The sequence below is a fragment of the Pteronotus mesoamericanus genome, unplaced genomic scaffold, assembly GCF_021234165.1.
Source record: "Pteronotus mesoamericanus isolate MK-2021 breed Mesoamerican mustached bat unplaced genomic scaffold, CSHL_Meso_final contig_164, whole genome shotgun sequence".
Taxonomy (NCBI): domain Eukaryota; kingdom Metazoa; phylum Chordata; class Mammalia; order Chiroptera; family Mormoopidae; genus Pteronotus; species Pteronotus mesoamericanus.
The window spans coordinates 12,181,766-12,202,258 of record NW_026555065.1 but is presented as its reverse complement, the minus strand read 5'-3'; the positions used below and the strand labels follow the sequence as shown (position 1 = coordinate 12,202,258).

Below are 20,493 nucleotides of genomic sequence, written 5' to 3'. Positions count from 1 at the left end.
GCGGTAAGATACCATGAGAGGAGCACACATGGAAGGCAAGAACACAGTGAGCGCCTCATTTAAGATTCAAGGAGTCCTAGCCAGGCTGTTCATAACTGGGAGAATTAAAGAAGATAAAATATACAGATCCTGGCAAAGGTATCATGCTACCCTCACCGCTTAATCCCAAGGTCACATTGTTCCAGACAGAATATTAATCAAACTCTAGTAAAGAACAGTAATGATTCTTTGTACCCCAATTTGTTTTAAAACTCAAGAACCACCCAATTAGCTAACATGGTGGAGTCATTAGATACTTGGATGAGGATGTAACTGCAGCTAACGTTATACAAGCATCCTGCTAAAAATCTTTCCATTATTCTGTTGAGCCACTTGATAACATAAAAAAAAACAACTTAAGACTGTTCAGTAAAATTCCTCTTGAAAAAGGCACTATTTGAAAACACCTTTGCATTACCCATCTGCACTAAGAAATTCTAGATGGATAGATGGTAGTCCTCAACCTCGGGAACACACTAGAATGGCCTGGTAGCTTTTTTCAGCTTTCTTCAGTTATAATGGATGAACAAAATTGTAAGAAATTTAAAGTGATGATTCGACATATGTACACATTGTGAAAGGATTTCCCCCATCGAGTTAATTAACACATCCACACATCCATCACCTCACATATTTGCCTGTTTTTTACTCAGAACATTAAAGATCTGTGAGGGGGGACCCAAGAAAACCCCAGAATTTAAACTTCAGTCACCTTCAAGACACCCTCCATTTGAGGCGATACACCTATCGAGATGGTTTTTTCACTGCTCAAAACAGTTTTTGAACTTGTTGATTTTGGTATCTTTTAGTACTTCTGCCGTTTTTTGTTTCACCTCTTCCACATCGGCAAAACACTTCCCTTTGAGGACTTTTTTTGGGAAACAAACAAACAAAAAAGCTCGCTTGAGAAATCCGATGAATGGGCGGGGGCGGGCGGGGGGGTGAGGCGGGAAGCGGGGGGAGGGCGGGTACAGGAAAGGAGTCAGGCCGTTTTTGGTCAAAAACTGCTGAACACCCGGCACGGTCTGGGCAGGTGTGCTCATCAACCCATCGTGAAATGGGCAAATGCGTTAGTCTTCAAAACAAAATTCTGAACACAGCCTATCACACCACCACCAGCTGGTACACGGATACAGATGGGCTCCTAGAACACTCACCAAGAGGAGGGAAGCCTGTACTACAAGGGGCCCACCGTCCAGAAGATAATTCGTGGTTTTCTGGGGCTCCCCCTCATGCTCTTAGCAAGTTTCAATTATGCAATAATTATCAACTATAGTCGCCATGTCATACATTAGATCCTCAGACCTTATTCACTTTATAACTGAAAGTGGCACCCATTAACGAACCACCCAGGTCCTGGCAGCCGCTCTCTACTGTTTCTAAACATGTTTTGTTTTGTTTTGTTTTGTTTTGTTTTGTTTTGTTTTTTAAAGATTCTACATATAGGTGATACTGTGCAATATTTACCTTTCCTCTGTCTGGCTTATTTCACTTAGCAGGTTCTAAGCCCTCTAGTTTCGTCCCTGTTCTCACAAATAACAGAATTTCCTTCCTTTTTAAGGCTAAACAATACTCCATTTTATACTATATATATAAATGTATATATATATTTATACACACACACACATTTTCTTTATCCATTCATCCATCAGTGGACATTTACATTGTTTCAACTTTTTCTTTTATTAAATTTATTGGGGTCACATTGGTCAAGAGGGCTCCGTAGGTTTCAAGTGCACATTTCTATGACACATGATCTGCATGTTGCTCCTATACAATGGTTATCAGTAACGCTGCAACTAACATGGAAGTACAGCTATCTTTCTAGATAATGAAAACTGACATTGCTAGAATGTAATAGTTCTATTTTTCATTTCTCCAGGTACCTCCATACTGTTTTTCCATAGTAGCTATAACAATTTACATTTCTGCAACATTGTACAAATAAATGTTCCCTTTTCTCCACACCCTCACCCACACTTCTCTCTCATCTTTTTTCTAATAGCCATCCTAAAAGGTATGAAGTGATATCTCATTGTGGTTTTGATTTGCATTAGTGATGAGCAAAGATGCTAAGCACTTTTTCTGTAGCTGGTGACCATTCATAAGTTGTCTTTAGGAAAGTGTCTATTCAGGTTTTTAATCCATTTTTTAATTGGATTGTTTCTTTAAGTTGTGCAAGTTCTCAAATACGTAGTTTGCAAATATTTCCTTCCATTCCATAGGTTGCCTTTTCATTTCGTTGATAGTTCCCTTTGCTGAGAACACTTTGGTTTTATTTAGACCCACTTGATTTTTTTTATTTGTTGCCTTTGTTTTTTGTGTCAAGTTTTTAAATCTTTGTGAAGACCACTGTCGAGTTTACCCACTGTTTTCTTTTAGGAGTTTTATGGTTCCAGATCTTATGTTAAAGTCTTCAATCTGTTTTGAATTGATTTTTTAGTCTAGGGGTCCAGTTTCTTTCTTTTGCATATGGCAATCCAGTTTGAGACTACATTTTCCCCCTCTGTATACTCTTGACTCCTTTGAAAATTAATTGATCATATACACATGGGGATATTTCTGAATTCTGTCCCATTTCTATTGTTCCATTAATCTGTATGTCTTTTTATGCCAATACTACTGTTTAGGTTGATGTAATTTTGTATTATAGTTTAAAATATGGAAGTGTGATGCTTCCAATTTGCTCTTCTTGTTCAACATTGCTTTGGCTGTTCCAGTTCTATTGTGCATTCATACAAATTTTAGAATTATGTTTTCTATTTCTTTGCAACATACCACTGGAATGTTTTTGCCCATATTTTTGTCATATAATTGGCACGTGTTACTTGTAAATGTACAACATAATTTATCTGTATATATTTCAAAATGGGTAACCACAATAGTCTAGTTAATATCCATCACCAGTTACAACTTTTTTCTTGTATCCTTTTAATCAGGTGGACTGCCTGTAATACTTGCTCACTGCCTTCGTTGCATTCCTAGGTATCAGAAGAGGAAACATGTGACACTGCCATTACACTAGAAAAACACTGTGTGGGGCAGTTCACTGACTAGAATGGTATCACACTTTTCATTGGTGTTCTTCCTAAGAGCCTATGGCTTGGTGTCAAACCAAATGTATATATACTTTCTTGGACACGTACTAGACAAAGCAAGTATTTAAAAGCTGGTATTCTGAAAACAAAAAGCTTTTCACAATATGAAGAGGCCAACCTCCCGTATTTTGTGGTTAGTTAACATTGCTTTGGAGCAGTACTCTAATTCTCCCTACTTGTTCTTACTTCTATTTTTAGACTCTGTGGCTCCTGAAATACAGTATTAACTCCATCAGCAAAGTGGAAAACAGCCCATGCTTAGTCCTACATCCAGCTGATACTCAGTATAAAAACATGCACAGTAAAATGTGTTACCTTTCAAGTCTGCTATATATCAATAAAGGGACATACACTTGCGAAAATACCTGTCCTTTGAAATTCAGTTGTTTTCTAATATTGATTTTTCTCTTTATCAACACTTTCATTTCAGCTGGCTGCCATGTTAACTTTTACAAGGTAGTCTTCATTCAGTGTTGTAATAATGTACACTAAAAATTTGAGTGATTAAAGCCTGATGTCTTTTTCCAGATCTTCATTTAAAATGTGAGCTGAAGGATGGGGCCGAGGGGGACAGCGCGGATACACAGCTATTCCTGATGGCTAACGATGTAACACTAGCTTACTACGGTGGTGGCCTTGAAGTGCCTGTTTTACATGTATTAACTGATTGGATCTTTATTAAAAATACTGAGGTTGGCCATATTATCACCTACCTCCATTTACCAAATGAAGAAACCAAGTCATAGTCACATGTCACAAAAGTAACTTACATAGTGATCTCTTAGAGCAGACACCTGGATTTGTGAAGGCTGAACCTGTGAGGTTCTGGATAAATCACTTCTACATATATACAGAGCCATTTCAGCGACGGACTTGTGTGAACAGATATCCCTGTTTCCTCCATCTCCTAGATGTGTGAAAAAGAGGTATTGCCTAGACCTACAATTTTTCCATCTATAAAATAAGAATAATGCTGTCTGCTTCATAACATACTGTTAAATAGGTCAGTCCTTCTCAAAACTCCCTTCTACAGGATAAACATCTTCCTAGGGTTTTTTTTAAGAAAAGAGATTTTTTTTATTGTGAGAATTTTTTCTGTACTCTTACAAGGTTTTGTAAGGTATTTATAAGAATATTCTTTTCCATGATTTCCAGTTCTGTATTGCTCTTAAGCAATTAAGAGACTACCAGCATACCTCATTTTATTGTTTTGCTTTACTGTGCTTCACAGATGTTTCATCTTTTATCAACTGAAGGCAAGACCCTTCACCAGCAAAAAGATTGTAACTCATTTTATGCAGTGGTCTGAAACCGAACCTGCACCATCTCCAAGGTAAGCCATATAAAAATTCTGTGTAGTGAGTGTCTGGGCAACTTTATGTTTTCGTGTTATGCTAATGGCCCAGCAGAGGTCTCGACCAGACAAAGTAAAAAGTAGTAGCCTAAAAGCATGGTACCATGCCAGTTACCAAGGAACATCGAAGAGACAGCTAGTCTCAGTGATCCAATCAAGCTAAGACAGCTGTGGAGGATAAAACTGTGGCACTTAAATACATACACTTTATGAGACTGGGGTCTCAAATTACTATGAAATCCATCCTAACAATTGGGGCAATTGTCTGGATGTCAAGCCTAAGATGCAATGTCAGCTCTTTGTTTTTGCTCAATTTCCCCAAATTAAAGGTCTTAAGGCACTAGCAACTAACTCACTAACCAACATGGTAGGAAATTTGTTTCCTAATAGTATGTAATTTTGAACATGTTAAACATGAATACGGTATGGAGTAAAAACTTCAAGTAATTTTACAAACATCTTTGCATATGTATATATATGCAATAGGGGATATGTGTGTGTGTGTGTGTATGTTTATATTTACACACACACACACACATATATACATCTCCTAATTGTTACATCAATAACACTGTTTATAAATGAGCCACATTTTACAAATAAGAACACAAAAGCAAAACCACACTGGAATTCAGGTCTTTTAACACTTGATCAGTGATCAGTCCACTTTATTACTAATACTGAAGTAAAAATTTAGTTATTACTATGTAATTATATAACCCTAAGAATCTGTAATTATAAATTGTCCTTAAAAAATATAAAAACTGAGTTACTTAATACTCTTAACATACTCATAAATTATGTAAAAATACAGAAACATGAAGCATTAAGTATATATTTTTCTTTAAATATATCTCCTACTTCAGTAGCATACACGGATGACGTTATTTTCTTCCAAGTGATACTCTACCTTTAGTACCTTTAAATATGTAGACACCCACTACAGAAATGATTTTATATGCAAATACTGTATAGACATTCTATCCATACATTCAATTGTCCCAAAAACAATTAACTTTTTAAAAGGAAAGCACACAAAAAATTTTAAAAGGCTCTAGATTCTTCATCTTCTAAATCATTGTTGAGCTGGGAAACTACAGCTTGTTCTACCAAGAATCTCAAGTTAAAACTTTCTCCAAAGGAAATTAGAGAGCAAAGTGCCATTTCAGAAATCACTATTCAGCTTTCTGCCCCAACATCTACAACTGCCTATCCTAACAGCTAAACCAGGTAAAAATAGTCCAAGAGAATTAGACCTTCAATATATTAGGCCATTGTGTTAAGACGTTAATAAGCTAAAACATGAAATACTGAAATCAAAACAAAAACTATCAGTGCTTGAGGCTAATTATCATACAAACTTTAGTTCCTTAAACGTACTCCTCCTTCTACAACATTAATAAAGGGAATATTTTTACTGCAAAGAAAATTTTATTTTATATATCACTAGCCATGAATTTCTGTCATTGGTTATTACATAAATGGTGTCACTATCCAAATGGCATGATCATTTATGTCTACAATTCACTTTGTATTTACAGAATTTTCATGATTTATACAAGTAAATCTATGAATGAAGGTTCAACAGTGAGGCACAATCTAGTATCCATATTATCTGATGTCTTGCAGATAGCAATGTAGAAGAGATACAATTTTAGTCACCTTTTCATTTGAGTCACCTTATGTAAAATATAAATGAATAACTTAGAACATCTAAGCCTCTAAAGGAGATTTTCCAATGCGCTCATAGAAATGGTTAAACAGTAAGATTGTCGGAAACAACTTCCATGTCCACATCCTCTTGTAGTTTCTGTACCATTTTGTCTTCCAGCTGCTTTCCTTTGCCTTTAAAAAAAAATCAAAAACTTTATCAATTCAATGTGACCTTACAGAACACATCAACCCTTTATAAAGAATCTTGGATGTTTTAAAATAACATTGACCACTTCTAAGATATTTAAGAATAGTAAATAAACTTATACGGGTCTTATAATATGCCATGTATTAAGTAAACATTCTGCATACATTTGCTCATTTCACTCTCATAACAATTTACATTTTAAAGATGAGAATAGTTGAGACAGATGAACTTGCAAAAGGTCACTCAGCAGGTGAGCCCAGTAAATCAAAGTGATAAAATTTGAACCCTGGACCTCATGGATCCATGGTCCCTGCCCTAAATACTCTACTACCAACCTCATAGGTTCCCTGAAAACTTAAGATAACAACAGTTAATTCCTGTTTTTTTCTGGGTATCAGTTTGTATCATCTATTTGTGAAACAAACACTTCAGGATTCTATTTTGTTTTAATAAAATTTGGTACAAAAACAACCAAGGTAGGACTTTAACACAAATCCACTATACATGTGCTTACAAAATTTAACCTTTAATAACATTTAGGTTTGGAGTCATTCAGGAATCAATTCTCCAACTAAATCTCACCAAAATTTCTCTCTTTATGCAGTCTACATAAGTAAATTATATAATAGATTGTACTTGGTGCCAGCTAAGTAAAGACTAGTTTTTTCACACCTCATAAAAGAAACTATTCACACAGACAACTGCCCAAATGAATGACTACCAGTAAGTTACATGAGCACAAAGAGAAGGTTTTAATACGAAACTGTAGTTCTCAAATTTACGTATCAGAATTGCCTGGAGAACTATCTAAAGAACAGAGGCCCAGACTCGAAGGGCATCAGCCTTTGTATTTATGTTAAGTTCCCTAGTAAGTCCCATACTGACCAACATCTGAGAACCACTAACATAAAACACTGTACTTTAATAAAAACAGGTATGAGGCAAAATTATCTATGAAATTATTAGTCAACTCATTTTGATAACTTGGAGAGAAGCCTTACAGAAAATGGGATTTTATGAAGGAGAGGAAAGAAATATCATTCGTAAAAAGTTGACTGGAACTGACAAACTGAATAAATTAAATTTTTTAACCAAGTCGTATCATAAGTATACTGAAATAATCACATTTACATGAAAAAATACCCTTAGAAGGCTGGCTGATACCCAATTATATACACCACAAAAATCTGGATTTTTCACCTCTGTACTTGAAGCAGAGAACTAGTATGCAATGCATTACTTACCTGCAAAAGGGGCCCGGATGAGATGAATGTTTTGCTTGACTTCTTTGATGTCTTGAGCTTTCTGTAGTTCTTTATTTTTCTTCAACCTAGGATAAAAACATTAAGGCCAAAATTTCAGTTACTAAAACTTTAGAAATTCATAATTTTTCAAAACAAAATTTATTAATTAAATAAGCCATAGAGATGAGTAGGAACTCAATTGTTTTCTAGTTCCTAATTAGCTTAAACAGGATTCCTACACCACAAACTTGTTCACTCAACGTATCCCTAGTGCCTAATTGGAAATGAAAGGGAGAATACATATTTGCTGAGTGAATGAAGGAATGAGATTGAAGCAAGAAATTAAATATCAGAGATCAATGTCTTATTAGACAGATGTAGTACAACTCTTTTCTGTTCAAATAGAGAGCAGTCTCTCTTTCTTAATTTTTTAAATCATCCAGTAATTACAAGAGCACAAAATCTTAAGACATTCAGCAACACCAACAACAACAAAAAACACTAAGACTTCTTCTCAAACATTTAGGCTCCTTTAAACAATCTTCTAAAGCTAAAAGGCTTTGGTACATGCTTCCTTTCTGTAACAGGTGACCATAGAGACAAGTATTAAAGTAAATGTGGCAAATGCTAATAGAATATACAGCAGTTCTTTATTCTGTGCTTGCCAGTTTCTGTACGTCTGAATTTATGTGAAAATAAGAAGTGAAATAAAAACAAAATGCCTCTAGATGTGTACTAGAAATTATTTTTCCAAGAGTTACTCTATACTTTTTTCCATACCTGTTCATTATAAATTTAGCTTGCCGTTTCTGTTTTATTTCTTCAACTCTCTTCATTGCATCAACTACAAAAAAATGTGTAAGAGTTAGCAAATTATTCGCATTCAAGCAAAAGCTTTAACAATCACTTCTTTATTCTAATTTAGAAATTGATTAAATATAAAACTCACTGAAAAAAAAATCCCTACTAAAACAGCTGAAGATATGTACCCTTTGCTGACATCACTATTAACTCTCTCTTTCACAAGTATCACTTCTCTTTTATTTTGCAAGTGCTTGTCCTACTAAATTTGCCTTCTATGTTAAAGCAGTCAAATGCTTTTCAAATTTTATTCTACAGAGAACTTAGATTAACTGCAACTAATCCCATTCTTAGCTTGTCATCTCCATAAGTAAAGGACAGCACCTTCCCAGTCATAAAGACCAGTCATAAAGTCATAAAGGCACTTTTTCTTCAAGTGCCTGGGATACGATCTGCACATTATGAATACTGGTTAAAATATACCAGTCAACCAATTTGCCATATTCTCAACCACTAAAAGCCAACTATTTCAGAAAATGTGTACAGGAGCTGAATCTAACTATGCTCAGTATCTGCACTGTCCAATATAAGACACACCACATATATAATTTTAAATTTCTAGCAGCCACATTAAAAATGTAAAAAGGAACAGGTCAAAATTTAATGATATATTTTGTTTCACCAACACACCCAGAATATTGTCATTTCAATATGTAATCAATATAAAAAATTGTTACTGAGACATTTTATGCTTTTTTTCATACTAAGTCTTCAAAAACCACACGTATTTTGTATTTAGAGCACATTTCAGTTCAGACCAGCCATATTTCAAGTGCTCAGCAGACCCTGTGGCTAGTCGATACCATACAGCATATTCTCAGTCTGGCTTCTTAAAGTATAACCTGTGGAGCTGAAGAACAGCAGGTTCACAGTTTTAAAGCATCTCCCCACAATATATGCTTAGTTACAAAAGGCAAAAAAAAAACCCAAACAAAAAACCCACTAACTTTACAGTGTAGAAACCTGGCAGACACCCCCTTGACCAAAGATTAAATTAGCATTGCCGGTAATAGAACTAATGAACAGCAGGTGCCTCCTGACTGGACAATGACAAAATTCAACATCAGTCGACGGTGTTCCTGCCAAATGTACATTATCCAAATTTTAAAACAAACACCTGGCCCATATTCTTCAAAATGGTCAAATGTCATGAAATACGAAACAAACTCAGGAACTGTCTCAAACTGAAAGAGATTACAGAGATGTGACATGTACTATTCTAACAACTTTTGTAATAAATATTTTGGGACAATCGGAGAAATCTCAACACATCTAAGATTAAATGATACACCTCTATCAATGTTCTTGATTATAATAATTGCATTGTGGTTGTATGGGAGAATTTTCTATTTTTAGGAAATACATATTAAGTTGTTTAGGGAAAGAGAATCATTTTGTATGCAACTTACTCAAACAGCTCAGAAAAAAATTTATAGAAGGAAGGAAAAGGAGAGAGGAGAAAAGGTAAATTTAATAAAATGTTAACATTCAAGAAATCTAAATGTAGGATATCAGAGTATTCTACTCTTGCCACTATTCTATTCAGTCTGAAATTATGTCAAAATAAAAACTCTTTTTTTTAAGTGTATGCTGGGGACCAGCAACACTGACCCAACCTGGGAGTCTGTTAGAAAACAAAATCTTAGGCACCACTAAGACATACTCTATCAGAATCTGCATTTTAATAAGATTCCCCAGAAGACACCATGGTGTCCCTAACATTAAGATGATGTTCATATGAATAACTCTAAGACAATGTCAATCTAAATATGCACATGCTGTGGCTTAGAATTAATAATATAGTGCGGGGCAAAAGGAGGTTTACAGTTGTTTGTATAGAATACAATAATAAATAATACAAGAATAAAATGTTTTGCTTATAACTGTAAACCTCCTTTTGCCCCATCCTGTATACTTAATGTGTCACTTTTTTTTCCTCGTCTTTCAGCAAAAATGATAAAGGCAAGTCCCAGTATTCAGAAGCATTTCCACACCCTAAAGTTACACAGAAGGGAAATAAACACACAAGTGGCAGGTACACCCTATCGAAGAATGAGACACTGCATTTCCGGATAGTCCAGAAAACCAAAAAATTTTAACTGTAAGAGGCATGTAATAGATATTAAAAATTGAACTGCAATACAGAGACATGCGAATAAAATAGAAATCAGTCTTCCTACTACAACTGCTTTCAAAGTTCTGCTACTGCTATTTTTTTTAAATATTTTATTTATTTATTTTTAGACAGAGGAGAAAGGAGGGAGAAAAAGAGGGAGAGAAATATCAATGTGTGGTTGCCTCCGGTGTGCCCCCCACTGAGGATCTGGTCTGCAATACAGGCATGTGCCCTGACTGGGAACCGAGCCAGTGACCCTTTGGATCGCAGGCCAGCACTCAACCCACTGAGCCACACCAGCCAGAATTGCTACTGCTGTTTCTGTGGACATCAGCATCTTAAAAAAGGTTTCTAAGTCCACATCTTCACACAATTTGACAATGTAAGCAATAAATATAAACTATTATTAACAGACTAGCTTATAGACAAGATGATATGGACATAGGGAATGTGGGGAATCAAGAAATCTTTTAGAAGAATACTACGTTTTTCTGGAACACTACTAACAATTATTAACTGTGTCAGCGAGCAGGAAATAGCTTTACATTCCAAAAGACTCATACTGTCTACCCAGGAAATCTTCGGGAAATCTGTTTTTAAGATCCCAATATGAAAAGACAACAGAATGTGTGCAAGGAAGAAAAACTCAATAGAGCACTGTTTCTTACAGAACTTGCAGATGTATAAACGAGTAGGGCAAGGGAATGAGACTGTGACCATGCATGAGCCAGTTACCATCTAACAGAAGCAATGAAACAGGGGTACTCAGTAAACTGCACTGAGAGGGTAGGGACTGTGTGCACCCTGTTCACCTTTGTGTGGTAGAGTCAGTGCTTATTGTCCAAGTATACGAAATCTTCCAGAACACAGCAGTTTTTCCCACGATCAATGTAAACAACATGAAACAAGTATGAAGGGTCACAGTAAGTGAAATCCACATGTGAACAGGTAAGATATGCACCTCAGTTTCAACATCAAGCTGAATAACCACTAAGTAAAAGTAGTTATAAAATATGCCAGGATGATATGGAGCTACTATCTTCAAGTAGTAACAACAGAGAAAACAAAGGCCAAAATGAAATTAAACTCTTTGGAGTACAGAAATCCTTTAAGGTCTTCGAATAATGTCCTTGACAAGAGTGCCTTTTGGACTCCATTTAAGAATTCTATGAAAAATTTGTACCTATGTGAAGTGACGGATGTTAACTACACTTATTGTTGCGATCATTTCTCAATATATACAAATATCAAATCATTATGTTATATACCTGAAATATATGTTATATGGCAATTATATCACAATAAAAAAAAAGAATCCTGGTTTGATAGCTCAGTTGGTCAGAGCATCGTCCTGATAGGCCAAGGTTGGGGTTCAATCCTCAGTCAGGGCACACACAAGCAGCAGCCATTGAATGCATAGATAAGCAGAAGAAATCAATGTTTCTTCCTCAAATCAAGAAATAAGCAAAAGAGTCCTATGAAGTTATTAATCTCTTTAGAAATCCTTGAGTTTGAGTGTTACTTTCTTACCAAATAAACCCAATAAAATCAAATGCTTTTCAGAAAAATTCTTTCTCTAACTACAAAAAAAAAATTATTTTTAATTATTTTTAATTAAAAAAACTTTTTAATTTTAGAAGGAAGAGAAAAAGAAACCACCACAGGGCAGAATACTTAGTGCTGTGTGTACTAGGTAATTCTAAAACTGGACTTTGCTTTCTCCAGAGTTCAGGAAGATGAAGCTGCAGAGGGTATCAAAGGCCATCACAAAGGCCCACCACTCCTTAGTCCCCCTCCTGAAGTCCTGTGACCGAGGAAAAGGCATTGGAAGGGATGCCCTGTCTGTGATTCATTACCGACTAATAAAGTTTGTAGAATTCTAAGCATTAGGGACTTCTAGTTAACGAACTACATCACCCTCAACCTAAGAGTAAAACGGCTAAAAAACTCCATAGGGGAAAGAAAGCGCACACAAAGCCGTAGGCATGGTGAAATCTACAAGATGGTTTAAGAAACTAAATTTTACTACATGTGGGTTTTTGTCAATCTCTGCCTACTTCAGAACAAAACAAAAGAATAAGACATTATTGTTTTTAATTTCAGTAACCTATCAATTCATTTTTACCTAAGTTTAGCATTTATAGTTCTGATAGAAAATTTGTAATTATCTCCTTAAGTGCTGTACTTTATTTTACTGAAGCACTAAATTTTGTAAGGTATACAGAATACACTGCTTATATCCTAAATCAAATTATGTACATTTGTAAGTATTTTAGGTTTTGTGTGTATTTTAACTATGCCACACTCACCCAAAAACATATTCTCCATCTCTATTCTTTTCAGATTTTTGGTTGTTTTATATGTGTGAGCACTTCATATAATATCAAATTTAATAATTACATTATTTTCATAATGGACACATCAGCCACTTTTGGAAGGGATTTTATGTATCTTATACAAAAGACACAAATACAATAGAACCATTAAAATAAGGGTAATAGAATAAAAGCTAGCCAATGAAAAAGAGAAGAAATGTAGTATTTAAACAACAAAGTGACATTAAAGTATGGCAATATCCCAAACCCTCAAAATTCCTGGCATTCCCTCGTGACTTACTTGTTTTATTCCACAGCTCTCGCTGGTATTTGACAGGTTCATTTCTACGTTTTTCAAATTCAAATGAATTATCCTGTACGGGGGTGAAAATACGATTTTTACAAAGGTATTAAGGAAACATTTCTTAAAATTTATCCTCCTTTTCACAAGCATTCTGAGTGTTTCAAAATGTGAACATGTTTGGATTCCCTCAGGGTGATTCAGCAATACAAGTTTTCAAATCTTTTTTCCTTAACGTACCATGATACACAAGACAGCCCTTCCCTGTATCCCAGTGATTCTCAATGGGCGGAGAGGGAAGAGCTCAACCCCCATCCCTCAGGAGAGGCATATAAAAATCACGGGGATAATAAAACAAATTGAAAAAGTTTCCCTAACTTCCCATATCTAGTTGAGACTCACAGCCAGAAAATTTTGTATTAGGCTGAATCATATGAAATTACCACTTTTCATAGATCACAGAAGAGCCCAACATTGAGAATTTCAACAGTTCAACCTAAATACCTATCATGCTTATATATTTCAACACCTATACATCTTTGTGTTAGAGTGTAAAGGTATGAAAGAAACTACACACCTTCAAATCAATGTAGTGCTACTCTACATGACATAAGCTTTGCCGTGAAATTCTTCAGGTCCCTTCTAAATGTAGTTGACATTTTCACAGTTAATAATCCTATTTATCTTATAACATGCAAAACAATTTTGGAAAAGCTACAGGTTTCTTAGAAAAACTACAGGTTTTTCTTGGTCTTCAAATCTACCTAACACAGGCATAGAGATCAGCAATAACCCTGTATCTGGCTATTTCATCTGAGAGAGAGACAGACAGAGAGACACACACACACACACACACACACACACACACACACACCCCACCCCCACCCCCACCCCCACCCCCATTTACAGGCAATGACAAGGTCGCCAGCAAATGGTTGTGACTGGCATCTTTTCTTTATTCACACAGTTGCCACCTATACTTGAGGTGCTTGTTTCTTCTTGTCCATACCGAAAATTATTTTTTTAACAGTAATTGTAATTTAGCCTTGCATCTTGTCAAAATATATTCATTACATTCACTGAAAACCTCTGGTGCTAAAGAAGCCAGCAAAGGACTTGGCTTCATGGCAACTACTTAGACACTGCCCTTAAGGGGAGGAGAGATGGGAAAGAAGTTGTGGGTTCCGGGGAAGAGGATGTCATGGGGGAGGGAGGAAGATCAGTGAGGATATTCCTCATGGGCAGCCTGTGCAACAGCGTCCACCTCCTCCCTTTGCAGCCCTTGAATGTGGACAAGCTTCCCCAGACCCTATGACCAGTTCAAGAACAGCGGTATGATGACAGGCTCACACATGAAATTCCCTCATCCTCACATCCCTCCTCACACCACTACTACTAATTCCTCTGCTCTCAGACACCAAGTTCTCCTAAGGAAATCTATAAACTGATAAATGAGTCTATTACAAATCTCATCTGAGCCCTCACTGCTTTTCAGGAATCCTTTAATCAATCTCGTAACTGCCTCTCAAAATCCCTAAGTAGCAATTTCCAACTTCACCCCAATCCATTTAAATGATTTCTCCCTATCTTTACATGAGCAAAAAATAGTTTTTTTGAAATAAGAAAAATCACTTCTACAAACTGGATTTGGAATTCTTTTCCTTTTCAGAATTCCACAGATTTAGTTTTTAGGATCATGTGAGAATTGTTACCATAACCAAATACAATTAAGTCACCCCTCAATCATGTTATAGAAAGCTGTTATAGTTAATTAAATCACATAACCACTCCCCCTCAAAAAAATACCCTGAAATTTTTAAACTGTAAAAACTATACTCACCACTGTAAGCTCTTTACCAGCTGCTTTACGGAAGGCTTTAGTCCACCTGACCTTGCGAGGATTGCGCTTCTTTTTAAAGTTTTTATGACACTTGGATTTACAGAACCTGAACACCTACAAGAAAAGTTAAAATAGTGAGAAGTCAATATTAAAATTTCTTTGCCCTGGCTGGTGTGGCTCAGTGGATTGAGTGCTGGCTTATGAACCAAAAGGTCGCCAGTTCAATTCCCAGTCTACAGCACATGCCTGGGTTGCAGGCCAGGTCCCCAGTATGGGACACGTGTTGATGTTTCTCTCCCTATCTTTCTCCCTCTCTTCCCCTCTCTCTAAAAATAAATAAATAAAATCTTTAAAAAACAAAAACAAAAACTTCTATCATAGGATGTTACCCTTAATCAGACAAAATATACCGTGAAGTCTAAAAAGTGACATGTTTCTCTCTCACAATTGCTTCTACTTACACCACCATGTAGGTATGTTTGAATATATCAGATTGAAATGAAACCAAACTATATTTTGACTATCAAGCATCATCATAACTAAAAGCTGAAGGCCCTGAAAATATGTTAAAAACTACCATTTTTATAGAATGTTCTGGAATCAAGAGTAGTTTTAAGGAAAAGTCATTTATTTAAATCATTTCCCATTTCAGAGCAATTCTCAAAAGTCACTTTCTACATACCTCAAACCGCTGTTCTAAAATCTCTTCCGGTTCTTTCCATCCTTGCAAAAAATAATTTCAAAAAGGCAACTAAAACTGGCTATACATTTGTTTCCTAAAGTATTCATATATCTACTAGGAAGATTAGTCACCACTTTAATCCTCCATCTTCATTCCAAATGATGTGATCTTTCAACAGGGCTTACCATTTAATGATACTTCAATGTGCTCCTGAAATGGCTTATTGGGACTCACTGTTATGTCTAAAATGCATTATTTTGCTATTTTGTAATGTTTTAGAACACATTACTATTTGTGTTAATAAGGAAAATCTGAAGAGAAAAAGTAACTTTTTGAGCTGAATTATCACATGTAGAAGATGTGACCCATTTTTAAAAACAGGTCAAAATGAGGAATAAACATTTCAAACTAAGTAGGCCTATGTATATATCACAAGCCAAAATACTTTTCATTTTATGTATACTTTGTTCTATGGGAAATTACACACTAGGACATACGTTTCTTAGAAATACTAGGTTAATCGGATCTAGGCCAATACGGCCTGGAGAGCCGCTTTCTGAGAGACTTGAACAAAAGTATGTCTACATTCTTGAATTAATTTCAAAGTAACTAGAAAATACAAGGACTACTGTGGTCTCCTGGGGTAACTCACTATGAAATTATTATCAGTAAAATTTCTTTGTGTATTTTCAACCCAAAGTACCGAGAATCTTTTTAAGTAAAAGCCTCCTATGTTTAATACCTACTAGGTAACTCCTAGACAAATCCCCATCTCTAAAATACAGCTAATGAAAGATTTAAACATTTCCTCTCCTCACGTTTGATGTTTTGGAATGGTCTCCTCAATGCCAAAAAGAACCAATGGCCTGAAGTTACATGGAAGTCTACCTGAACTCCATACCTAACACATCGTCTGAAAATTACAATGAAGTATCTGAAGTGACCAGAGTCACTGGAGATGGGAAGGGGAGCCAATCAGCAGATAAGGTGCATCTGCTTTGTGCCTGATGTTGTACTAGGTGCTAGGGATATAATAACTAAAACATTAATCCCTACCTTGAGAACTTAGGCAAGCAACTTAAGTGACGCAAAGTCTCACTTTGCAAATAAGGGAGATCGCAATCAGACTGGAATATTAAAAATGGGATAAAGCTATATATAATAATCATGCATAAAATACTATGGAAACACAGTGAAGTAGTTAAATCTACAGTGGGGTAGATGGTGGATGGATTATGTGTAAGATTAAACTTCACAGGCTCAAGTTTCCCTTTTAATCTAGTCCTCTAGCATCACCCTCAGTCTTCAGCGTGCGAACAAACGGTCTCAAATCTCACTCAAAGTCCTTCAACCCTTTCTAATTTCACTAATTCAACATTTATTAAGCACTCATTAATGTTGTATGAACTTTTCCTGCTTGCAAACTATGTGAAAATACAAAGCATTAACACTAATTCTACCGTTAAGAAGCTACCTAAGAAGTGTAAGAGAGGAAGTGTGTATGAAAGATGGCCTCAAAAGCTAAGAGCAGAAAGGCAGAAAGACTGGTGAGGAGGTTGGAAAAGTGACAAGCGCCTAATCTGACCCCAGGGCAGGAAAAGAGAAAGAAAGCAGAGACGCCACCATCCTTTGCAAAGGCAAAATGAATAGGACTTAACAACTAGATATAAGAGATGAAATACTCCAAGATGACCCTTACATCTAGCAGATAACAGCAGTATTAACTCTGGAGACCAAAATGATCTGAGATAATAAGGAACAAACTCTCAGTGCATTCACTATTAGGTACAAACAGGATTACCCTATCAACAGGAAAATTCAGACCTGGACTTAAGGAGATACAGATTGGGCTTCATCAATACATAAATTGAGACACAGGCACACATACCTCAGTCGACTGCACTTCACAGGTGTCCTATGTTTTACAAATTGAAGGAAGACCCTCTACCAGCAAAGAGATTACAACTCTATTGTGGTGCTCTGGCACTGGCCCTACCATATCCCTGAGGTGTGCCTGTACTTTCTCTTCTTCATTAGTGCTTTAGGGCCTCCACTATTTACTCCCCCAATCAATTTTGTTCTGGATCCACGGGTTTTTCCCTGTCCTGGCTAGCATCATAGACTTTATTAACTTGGACTTCCAGTGCTTGCCAGATCAACACCCAACTCTAGGTAGCGTCCACAATCTGTTGTTCTAATTTCAACACCCAGCTGATAAGCATCAAGTATCATAAAATCATGATGACCACATCATCTTCAAAGCCATATTGCCCACCATGAATATGACTCCAACCTGGCAATGATTCGTTTTATAAATTATTTTTATCACGTCCCTGAAAGCAAGTATTCAAAATCTTCCACATGCTCTTTCAAGTTCCCAAGCATAGCTGTGGTCCCTCATTCTTCATCAAGGACACTTGCTCCTAGTTTAATGAGCTCAGTATCTTCCAATTATAATAAAGATATAAAGGAAATAAAGTAGGAACTGTAATTCTTTAGCATGTCAGAATCACCCCTAGGGGTGATTTTCCAATTCAATGGATCTGGTGGAAACCATAAATCTGTATTGCTTTGGTTTTGTTTTCACAAGTTCCCAGTGATTCAGAAGCAAATGTAAGAGAGGTAAAATTCCAAGAAACAATGTGTTAAAGAAACAGAGGAATGAGATTCATTCTGAAATGTAAAGGAAAATTAATGTATCATTCACAAAATCTTTCACAACCAGGCCTTACGGTATATCTATGTGTATATCTTATGTTTTATAAACTAACCTTTTTGCATATAGTCTTATATTTGTATGTATAGCCCCACCCCAAGCCTCTATCACCACCCACAATACAAAGAGATGTAACTGCTTTGTTCTGTGCCTTTGCTCAAACTGCTCGCTTTCCTTCCACCAAGAACGCGCTCTCCCCATTTTCTCATGCAAAATCCAAGACCCAGAATAAATGTCATCTCCTTCTGGGCCTTTCTATATTAGACCCTCCCCAACTCACTTCCAATAACTTCATAATACGAAAGTCTACTATTAAGCCACATGCAACATTTCTAACAACCTCTACACTCTATGGACAGTTCCAAGCCTTACTGATCTCTATCCTATGGACCTTAGCAACGACGCTTGACTGGGCATACGTTCAACAAAGTTTTCTGGTTTGAAGAACTTGGCCCACGTACTAGTGGGGCCACAATGCCCAAGCTAATCTCCCTGATGCCCCGTGGGGGCTGACTGGGCCCGCTCCTGAAACTTGTCGCAGCCAAACCTCGCCTCAGGACAACCTGGTGTCCAGCTCCGTTTCGGACGCCCTCCAGGAGAAACTCCCCAAGTAGGAAATCCAATCCGGAGCTCCTGGCAAAGCCTCCCTCTCTCGGGGTGAGCACGGGTAACCTGGCCAAACGCCGCAGGCGCAGAGGAACGCCGAGCGGGCTAGGCCGCGGGAGCGCAGTGGTGCGGGCTCTGGCCTTGGCCACCTCACCTTGCAGTCGTTGCGGACGAACATCATGCCGTGGCCGGGGTATATGGGCCCCGAACAGAAATAACACTTCTCGATACGCATGTTGAACGCGCGTGGAGACCCACCACCCAAACGCTTACTTTGAAAGGAAGTGACGTGACCCCGTCACAGGAAGTGATTCTCTTCTGAGTTCCCGACTCGGAAGCGGTGAGCATCCTGGCTCCTGCGGGGGGCCGGTGGAAAGCAATGCGAACCTAACGGCGCCCCCGCGTGGCCACGCCGGCAAAAACGCTGTCGTTTGGCACGGGCGCAGAGCTGCACAGCCGGCCTGGCCGCCCTCTGGGAAAGTGAACGGTGGCTCCCCTCTGCATTCTGAACTCGCTCTGCTTCCTGAGCAGGGCATAGTTTTCGACTCTACCGTACGCTGTTAGGGCAGCCTTTACTCTTCTTTAGTTTGCGCTTTGCCCCGAAAGAGCTTTCCACACATCGAGTTGTCTGTAGCGGCTCATTTCTCCACCCCCCTCCCTAGCCCCTGATTCCAGTCCCAAGCCCACCTCGCATGACGTCCGCTGCGAGAACCTCTGCTACTCCGCACACTACCTGCAACGGAAGCAGTTGAGTCTCCGAGTCTGGGTGGATTTTACCAGCAATGACTTGTGCTGGTGTTCTTTACCTTTGCTCCTGCCCCCTTCTAAGCGATACACACATGTGGCAGATAAAAACCCAAATGTTTTCACGGGAAACTAAGGTTGCTTCCCCAGACCTCCAGTACTCCCCGCCAGAGGCAATCAGTTCCGTTTATTACCTGCCAGAGAGTTTCTCTGCATGCGCGTGTCTCCATTCTCCCTTCCTTATAACACTAATAAGCATCCTAGTCACGCTTTTCTGCTGTTATCTGTCTCCCCTCATTGCAGTGTGAGCTCCGTAAGGGCAGAGATTCTTGTGGTTTTGTTTACAGCTATATCTTACTGCCCAGAATAGTTCCTGGCTCATAAATAAGCATTGAGTACACATGTTATTATCAATGAACACGTAACATTCTTTTTCATAGTTATATATATGCAATTGTATGAAGGTATTTGAATTGGTTGCCTATGGGTAAACAATTCCTATCTTTTAACATAATAACCACCTATACTGATATATTTACTTTTTTTCAAAAAAAAGTTTATATAGAACTGCTAGGTCAGGGGATATGTACAGTTTTAAAATTTGGTAAGTAATACTAAATGCCTCCCAAAAGTTTTTACCAATAACAGCCAATAAGTTGTCTATTCACCACCTCTTTATCAAAGGTGATTTTGCCAATCTAAGGTTAAATTTTTTC

The 20,493-nt window shown here is 37.3% G+C and overlaps 1 protein-coding gene across 1 annotated transcript; it reads right to left on the bottom strand.

The window, feature by feature from the left end:
- Positions 1–5,141: 5,141 nt before the first annotated feature.
- On the bottom strand, positions 5,142–19,324 carry RSL24D1 (ribosomal L24 domain containing 1). The gene is made up of 6 exons (XM_054565403.1): positions 19,188–19,324; positions 15,030–15,143; positions 13,190–13,262; positions 8,377–8,440; positions 7,597–7,682; positions 5,142–6,336 (listed from the first exon to the last, which is right to left on the bottom strand). The coding sequence occupies exons 1-6, from the start codon at positions 19,266–19,268 to the stop codon at positions 6,248–6,250; spliced, it is 507 nt and encodes a 168-aa protein (XP_054421378.1). The 5' UTR covers positions 19,269–19,324; the 3' UTR covers positions 5,142–6,247.
- Positions 19,325–20,493: the final 1,169 nt, after the last annotated feature.